The sequence below is a fragment of the Semicossyphus pulcher genome, unplaced genomic scaffold, assembly GCF_022749685.1.
Source record: "Semicossyphus pulcher isolate SPU_LCO1_2020_fin unplaced genomic scaffold, fSemPul1.0.p SCAF_6, whole genome shotgun sequence".
Taxonomy (NCBI): domain Eukaryota; kingdom Metazoa; phylum Chordata; class Actinopteri; order Labriformes; family Labridae; genus Semicossyphus; species Semicossyphus pulcher.
The window spans coordinates 11,633,145-11,642,422 of NW_027211737.1; the positions used below are offsets into that span (position 1 = coordinate 11,633,145).

A 9,278-nucleotide genomic window follows, 5' to 3' on the forward strand; every position below is an offset into this window, starting at 1 on the left:
GGTTAAATAAGGCTACTTTATATTCCATTGGACTACTAGAAAGTTCATCATTATGCTGCTTTACATATAAATATTCTGCATAGCTAGTCTGAAATTATTTTACTGATAGTTCACGTAAAACTAAAATTGGATTGTAAGAATTGTAATAATTCAAAAGCAGGAATTTTTGTTTTAGCAAATTATTTTCTGTTAACATTATCATTGGTAGGTCTACTTTAAGTAAAAATCTCCCCCTACTCAAAATGTAATAGGCTACATAAAGCATGTTCTTACTTAAACATAAGTAACATAATATGTGGATTTAGGCCATAGGCCTATAAAAAGCCCTGTATAAAATATATTTCAGGTAAAAAAGTTACTATTGTTAAAATGACAAAATTATGCTCTACATGCATGAAGTTCGCCTGCCAAAAAAGATAAAAAGCATAAAAAAAACAACCAACATACATCCTTTTTATATTTTTTACATAGAAATTTTTTTAAAAAACTCCTAAATGGCAACAATTCAAAATACTTTGCTATGAATCCATAAGTAAAAAATATATTATAATGCGGCAGGGGGTTATAAATGTAATACATTTAATTAGGCTAACAAGTCTCCTGATTCATCCAACCACTGCATTTCAGCTCTCCATACCCTTAACTCACCCCCGTGTGCCCTCACCCCCTCTCCTGCCCCCCTCTATTCATTGTAAATAACTGTTCAAACGCACAATGCGCTCTGGACCGCTTTATTCAGCCTCAGAACTTCCCTGCGATTTCATTGGTCCCGCGAGGATGCGGTGACATTTGATTGGAGGAAAGTTTCTCCTCGAGTCCATACACCCCCACCCTGCAGATATTCGTGGTCCGGTGCTACTGTGATTCCAGTTGTTTTCACATCTCCACACTAACAAAGAGAGCCAGAGCTTCTGTCTCTTACATCTCTGAGTAAATGTGGTGATGCGCAGCTAACGATCGAAGCTCCATCACATCGAGGAGAGAACCAAGAAATAAAGAGCACAAATACACATTGCTCTCAAGAAGAGAAATAAGCGGATACTTTGAGAAGCTTCAGACGGACTTGATTGATCTTAAAGAGCGAAAATGGTGTCGGCCGGACTGGAGATCCTGGGACTATCGCTGTGCGTAATTGGCTCGCTCCTAGTGATGGTTTCATGCGGGCTGCCGATGTGGAAGGTGACGGCTTTCATCGAAGCCAACATCGTGGTGGCCCAGACAATCTGGGACGGCTTGTGGATGTCGTGTGTGGTGCAGAGCACGGGCCAGATGCAGTGCAAGGTGCACGATTCTGTCCTCGCCCTCAGCCACGACCTGCAGGCGGCTAGAGCGCTCACCATCATCTCCTCTGTGATGGGCGTGCTGGGGCTCATGGTTGTCATCGCGGGGGCGCAGTGCACCAACTGTATCCGCGCTGAGTACGTCAAAGCCCGGGTGGTGAACGCCGGAGGGGCCATCTACATCATCAGCGGTCTGTTTGTGCTCGTGCCGCTCTGCTGGATGGCCAACAACATCATATCGGACTTCTACAACCCGCAGGTGCCAGCATCCAAGAAGAGGGAGATCGGTGCTGCGCTCTACATCGGCTGGGCGGCGTCAGCGCTGCTGCTGATCGGAGGGTCGCTGCTGTGCTGCTCCTGTCCCTCCAGCGGGAACTCTGGATACTCGGTAAAGTACGCACCGACCAAGAGAGCTACGCCGAACGGGGACTATGACAAGAGGAATTATGTGTAGCTGTGTGTCTAACAGCAGGCGGTGCGTAAAAGTGACCTGCAGCTTATTAACTGTTTTATAAACTGTTTTTGACGGACTTTATCTTTTGCACCTGCTGTTTTTGTTTTCTAGAAACCTGAACTCTGAACATCAATGGATGCACCTCTGCTGTTTTTACACTGGCCATTCCTTTTATACGCTCGGACCGCAAATTCACAAACCTTTGTATCTACAGGAGATTAAAAAAAGACTATCAACTACAAGAGGTAGCTCACGACAAAAAGGAGTATCTTTGTTAGGTACCTGCTTTTGTAAGTCTTTGAAATTATTATTAGTATTTTGAACTGTTTACTGTTGTAACTGCAAAGTTTTTTCTTTTCTAGATGAACTCTTGCATTGAATACATGCTGTTCTTTTTGCCTTGATGTGCATTGTCAGCACAGACTTGTACAGTAACTGAATAATTGCACTCCCACACGCTCAAAGAACCATTTCCTTTAGTGGAACTACGCCGACATGTTGAGGACTCCAACAATGTCCCATAGCAATAAAGAACGAAGAAGAAAAGAGTAGACATGTGAAAGCCCTAATAAATCTCGGACAGGCTTTTGTGTTGTTCCACAGTTGCTGACGGACACTTTTTGAAGTTTGCAGTCTAAGTTTGGACCTGTGGAGTCCGGGATGCTGTGATCTACAGGTCACAACAGGAGAAGTTACAGTCCGTTATTCGGCTGCACTGAACACCTGCGACGTTTTTGCATCATTGTCAAAGCAGGAAGTATTTTCTTGTTAAAACATTCTAGGAATAAAGTTTGTTTTCTGTTGTTTTGATGATGTAATGATTCATTATTCGTGTATATGAAGATGCAATATTGTTTCATGTTATTAAGATTAAACTGAGTATATTGTCTGAAATCTCTAGTTAAAGTGTGTTCTTAAACAAAACATCTGACACGTTGTGACGGTCAGGAATGCCCCTCACGGCTGTGCGTAATGCATGCCGTTCCCACCATGAATCCACAAACCCCCACGGCGGGAGAAAGTATTTTGGTTGGCCATAGAAATCCAGATGACAATACCCATTCAACTAGAGTGGGGCTCTGCTGTTCGACTCACAATACTGCACAACCCCCACCACCACCCTTTCAGACCACCCCCACCCCTGCTCGTCCACAGTCAATGAAAGGCGTCCAAATTAGAGCTGTGGAGAAGTTGCTAGAATCGTCTTCCCGCAAGTCACTCCATTCATTAGTCGTCACAGCCTCATCTGCCTCCATCAGGGTGGAGCTAAGATAGATGTGCATGAGGACAAAAGATTACACACCATCTCTTTGAAGCAATTAGTTTAGCCACAGCTGCTTCATGTGCTCCACATTTATCTACACACTGGTGATTGAAACGTTGTAATATAGTATGAAATATATAGGATTTTTAAACTTGTGACATACAAACAAAAGATATGTCAGCCTTTGAGTGACTTAAAACTGTGACTGGATTACAAAAGCTTATCCATTGTTGTTTGGCTGGTCACTTAAGGATCTTAGCCGGTCATATGCCGTCTTACAAGTTGAAAATGTGTCCATGAAGAAAGTCTGCATACAGTCAGAGGAGTGTTTGATCCCTGCTGCTTAAGAAGAAAACCTCTGATGAAATGCCAGACAGGTATTTTAATTCTAAAGTAGGTTGCGTGTATTATTTACTGTCCACTTACTGCATTTTACATTTGACTGCACATAGCACACATCATAGGTTATAATCAGAAACTTGTGTCATTTGTTTTCTAGCTTTCAATCAACACTGTCTTCATCCTGGAGGTAGATCTGTTGACATAGAAGCTCAGCAGGTGTTACAATGTCTTAAATACAGAGCAGTCTCAGCACTCCTTATCTGTTCTGGCCCTAAAAGTTAAACACAAAAGTTAATTCTCGGCATGGTAAACAGAAATTACTCAAGGTCTAATTATTAGCTGTTCTGAAGTTCAAATGAGTAAGTTGAAAAGTCGCGAAAAAACTACTTAGTGTGGCTTGAGTTGGTAGTGTTTTATATGATAACTATAAACTCCATATTTTCCTATTTCCAAGGTCAAGAGGGAATTTTTGTGTGGAGCTGAACAAGTTTACAAATCAATTTGATGATCAATTAGCAACACATTTTTATTTTATGAGGAAAAAATGGCAAAAATTTAAGTTTAAGTTTCAGCTTCTCAATTGTGAACTCGTGTAGTGTCCTTTGATATAAAAAAATATCTTTAGATCCTTCGACTGTTTCTCAAACTAAACAAGTGATTTCAAAGTGTTTACTTCAGCTCTGGGAATTCACGAAGAGCACTTTGAATGTTGCGAACATCTGACATTAACAAACAAATGCAAAGATTAATCAAGAAAATGTTCAGTAGTAACAATTCATTTTGAACAGTACTTAATATTTTAAGCCTTAGGTTTAATTATAAAGTTTAAATAATATATGTCCCCAGTCTGTTGAAATCTTATTGCAGCTGGGAGATTTTCTAACTTCGTATAATAACTTCAGTGTTTGAAATGTGTCAGTATAACAATAAGGTAATGGCATTAAAGCTACTGAGGACCGTTTGGTTTGTGTTGATTTTGGCGCCCCCTGTGGACAAAGCCGGACCTCTTATCTTTTTGCTGATTTTGTCCTGTACATGCTTAAGTGGTGCTTTTTAACAAATAATTTCATCCTGCTTTCTCTAACAGTCATATGTATCACTCACTTTAAATTTCTGCCCTGGAAAATGTAAACAAAGGCAGCGTGCAGTTAATCTCCTCATCTGACACCTACCCCCCCGCCAGCAGTTTCAGGCATTAAAAATAACTATATAGAAATAGTCACTATTGTCGCTGATGGTCTGTTTTGCTTTCGTAGGTCATATAGAGTCATCAGAATTATTTCCAGTCTGTTTCATAACGAGCAAAAAAATCCTCACAGGAGCTTTATGCTAAAAAAATACTGCGATAGTGATTTTGTACTTCCCAGTTCTCCCAGTACAGTAGGCGTCCCACTGTGGGGTCTGTATGAGTGTTTCCACACAAAGAGTCTCCTGAAGGATCCAGTCTGCTCTGCCTCAGTGAGATGTTTTTGTGGGATTGTTAGTTCCCCCCCGTCTGGTCGCCGCACAAAGGGTGACGAAGCGCAGGGTGAGTGTGTGTGTGTGTGTGTGTGAGCAAGGGGTTAAGTGAGAAAAACTTGGGGTGGGGGTGCACCTTTAAAAAAGACCCTCATTCCAATTTGGAGGGAGGCAAACAGGGCCAGCGACGTCACTCAATGGGCGCTCGGCATTGTAACCAGCCAGAACCTGCAGTTGCCTGGCTACAGGAGCCTATAATGTGGTGGTATGGATGAGCCTAATAAAAGGCCCGGCCAGCAGACATTCCAGCAGGCTCGGACACACGCACACACACACACACATGGACACAGCCTATGCACAGCAGTCTAGAAGATGAAGGAGGGATTTACGCAAAGCCTGTAATGGTCACTGCGAAAAGAGCAGCGACAGCAGAAACACATTAGGTTCATTTGAAGAGTAAATGTTGCCACGGACGTTTGAAACACAAACACTCCCTCTGGTCAAAGAGAGAAAACATGAGTATAAACACATTAGGAATAAAATGTGAGAGATGTTTCTGATATCACAGAAATGTCTCATAGAAACAGATGACATAACACACAGAGAAGCACTCTGACCTCTAAACTTGACCTCTCTCAGCCGGGCGAGGCCACATGGTTAAGGTCATGTCAGGAGTCTGTCAGGTTGAGTACGGATTTCAGATCAGTGCAGCCACCAGTGAGAGTTTTTGGTGGGGACGGGGGTGTGCAGGGGCGTAGTTTCTCATGACATGAACTTTGAACTCTGAATCTGGCATCAGGTCAGGCGAGTCGAAAAGTCACTTCCCTCGACTGACCAGGCATGATCTCATCGAGGCAGAAACCCCCCCCCACACACACATTCATTCGATCGGGGTCACAACACCTCAACCCCCGAGCTAACTGATCAGCTTTGGGAAAGTTTGCTAAATATAACAACATAGATTCATCAAAGAAACCAGGCATGTAGCCGTGTACATGAGTCACAAAACAAAGGAGTCTTAACTCATGTTTTCATCATCTGACTCACGCTTACATCACAGCCAGCAGGTGCATACAGTCCTCAGACGTCGCAGCTGGACGGAGCTTACTCACAGATACTAAAGCCAAGAGTCAGCAGGTGGTAAAACGTGGAGCACAAATGTGGCTTTGTACAGAGGGGTTAAAGACCCCATGAGCCGTTTGTTTGAGAAACAATGCAAAGCCTGGTTAGAGGTAAGAGATGGAGATCAAAAAGAGAAAAAAAACAAACCACATTCTTCTCTGCAGCAAATGTCCACAAAGTTTACAGCTTGGTGACTCACGAGTTTTTGTTGCAGCTCCAGTAGCAAGACCAGGCTTCCTGCGCAGCGGACAGCGGAACAGGAAACAGGAAGGAACATGGAGGGTGTGGGAGAGGAGGACGGGTGGAGAGTGTGTGTGCGTGTGTGTGTGTGTATGTGTTGAGTTCGGAGGTTGAGTATAAGCCCTCTAAAAACACACACACACACACAGGTACAAAGGAATTCACGTGTCTGTACAAACCAGCTATAAAACATTTGTTTGTCCAGTTTGACTCAACCTCACGTAAAGCTCATACAAACGTATGTACGCAGTGAAAACAATGTGTCTCCTCTTTCTTTAAATTGAATCAGATAAACCAAAGAGTTAAGTGTGCCTTTAAGGGTTCCCTTGTTAAAGAGTATTTCTTACTACTTAAATATAAAATTCCAGTCATTGCGGATGTTAAAGGTGACATATTTTAGCTATGCAATCAATTTTCTATTATTCTGATGTGTTTTTGAATCACATTGGTAAAGTTTGTTTCTATTTCAAAATTGTAATTTTGATTTAATAATTTTTCGGACCCTCTTCTTCCTCCTGAAATGAACAAGCCGTTTTGCCATTCGTAAAGGTTAGACCTTAGCTACGATTGGCTGACAGTATTTGGAGTGACCACGTAGCCCCTCCTCCACATGTGTGATGTGGGGGAGGGGCCGCACTGCACGGTCACTCCAAAGTTGTAGAAAACATGGCAGCTCTAGGATCGGTTATTCGGCCTTATATGTAGGCCAGAATCACCAGGAGGTATCAGAAAGGTAAGTTAAAATCTTGAACGACTTGACTACAAGGTAGTGCAAGAAGGCAGACTGTTATCAGTGGAGAAGTGAGAATAAAATGATGCACAAGATGATGAGCTGCGTTAAAGAAAAAAATCTTTGGCTTTGTAGAACTGTCAGCTATTGAAGCGAAGATTTTGCATAAACTTAAAAACAGAAGAGTCCATATTTCTATAATTACAAGGAATCAAATGACATGATGTGAAGGTTGTTGGTACCATAGACTGTATAAAAAGATGGATGACATGACAGCTCCCTAAAAGTGAAGCCAAAACCTCTCTATCGCCCCCTGCTGACTGGCTGCAGTATAAGTCATAAAGCCCGCCTCCTCCATGTTAACAGATGGGACATGAGTCAATCTATGAAATCAAAATACACGCCCAATAAATGTTTCTCAAACATGGTTTCTGTCATTATAGCTAGTTATTATCATGCTGATTTATGTCCAAGTGTTCAGTTTTCTGACAAGTTTATTTTTAATTAGTTATTTTATGCTGTAAAAAGGATGATTGACAGCTCTGTTGACAAATACGGCAGCCGATCTGTTCCGGATTAGCAGAGTAGAGGAGGAACGGCGAGAGGAGACGTAACAATGACGTAACAGTCATTGAAGTGTCCAACGTCTGCTTCAGACCATCACAAAGAAGCTGTTCTGCTGTTAAATATGCGGGTGTGCGGGATCTTTTTTCGTTAAGTAAAGTGTGTGCTTTGGTTAGAAGAAGTGGCTCCAGCCATCGATCTCTACTGCGCAACTCTGGCTCCAAAAAATGCGCCCGTCACAGGGGTATTTTGGCTTCAATTTTGTACAATGAGAGAACATGGAAGCGTGTCATCTATCTTTATATACAGTCATTGCTTGGTAGTCTCTAACCCAACAGAGAATTATCAACTGAATCCGATGTTTCTGACTTTATGGAATTAAAAGCAGGTTTAAGCTGATTGGTTCGCTGTCTTAACTGTTTAACTTTCTAGTTCTCATAGCATCACTCACGGCTAAACAGGAAGCTGTTCACCTTTAAAAGGTCACTGTTCAGTGACAACCTGCTCAGCACGAGCTAGTTAAATGTTAGTGAGCGAAAGCAATCACCAGCTACAAAGACATAAATCCTTCAGGAGCTGGTGGAGGCCAAAAACAGAGCACAAAGAGAGAAAACATTGGACTTAAATTCATCAGGTGGACTGAAACACGAGTCACGATGTAATGTAACTCTTGGATGGGTTCATTTTCATGTTCATTTTTTAACTAAACAGGCGATGATAAGTCAGTGTTTTCAGCGTTTGGTTATTCAAGTGTCCTGTTATTCCAGGTTTTAATGTTCCTCAAGGGTTGTGGAGGGTTATTGTTTCTTATGCAATGTCACCTATACTGAAACAGGTGGAGGCTCACACTTTCAGTAACTAAACCTTAATATTTATAGAAAGTTGTGCCAAATATTCCCAAACCAACACAACATTTAAATAACCATGTAAGTTTTGAGACAAGTGAACAACAGTTTTACAACCACAGCTGAAGTGTTTTCTTAACAGAGTGATGAATAGAGTGCACAGAGAAGGTTTTATCTCAGAAGTATGAGAGGAGAAGACGAAACAGGGAGTCTCTACTCCTTCATGCCTGTCTGAGTGAGATCATGTTTTCTTGCAGTACATCAGCATATGGAAGCCACTTTAAAGAGATGCATGTAAAAGCCTGTGATAACTTGCACAGAATCTCAGACGCACACAGACGCACAGACAATGTAGGTTACGCTGAAGCAGACAAAGTGGTGAGTGACAACCCTCTGCTGAGAAGAAGAGGAGGCCCCAGCAGCATGAGGAATGTCTGGGTGGGATCAGGAGACATTTCTGATTTGGCATGGTAAGCAAAATGTATGTGATGTCAGGCAGTCAGTGTCTCCATTATTAAACGAGAAGGGAGGACATGGAGGACTGCAACAGCTCACCAACCACCACCATTTCTGCAACCGGTTTGCGCAGTGTTACTTTTAGCTGCAGCCTCTTCTGCTAATTTTGACTCCCATATTAACGATAGGATATGGTAATCAGTTGCCAAGGACACAAACAGCCTGTTTATAATACACACAAACAGGATACCATTGTTTCCACACTAATTGCATCTTGCAGGAAAACTCTTGCTTCCAACTCTAAGGATTTTCTAAGGAAACCCATGTTCAAGTACTGTTCTTTTCTCTCTGCTCTGTCCTCATGCCACCTTTGTCGTTTTACATTGGACCAAGCAACGTTGGAGTAAGGCCTCCGTGCGTTCTACATAGAAGACGAAACGTAACGGAGGCGTAATAATCCCGCCTTGAACTGGCAGTGTAAAAAGGGCTTCTCTTTGAGCTCTTTTCTCTGTCTCAGTGCATG

The 9,278-nt window shown here is 42.3% G+C and overlaps 1 protein-coding gene across 1 annotated transcript; it reads left to right on the plus strand.

Annotated features, from left to right (window-relative positions):
* Positions 1–839: 839 nt before the first annotated feature.
* cldn5a (claudin 5a) lies at positions 840–2,621 on the plus strand. The gene has a single exon (XM_069683085.1). The coding sequence runs from the start codon at positions 1,087–1,089 to the stop codon at positions 1,732–1,734; it is 648 nt and encodes a 215-aa protein (XP_069539186.1). The 5' UTR covers positions 840–1,086; the 3' UTR covers positions 1,735–2,621.
* Positions 2,622–9,278: the final 6,657 nt, after the last annotated feature.

What these genes read in the sequence shown, in the direction of transcription:
- cldn5a (XM_069683085.1), top strand. Translation starts at nt 1,087, where the DNA reads ATGGTGTCGGCCGGACTGGAGATCCTGGGACTATCGCTGTGCGTAATT.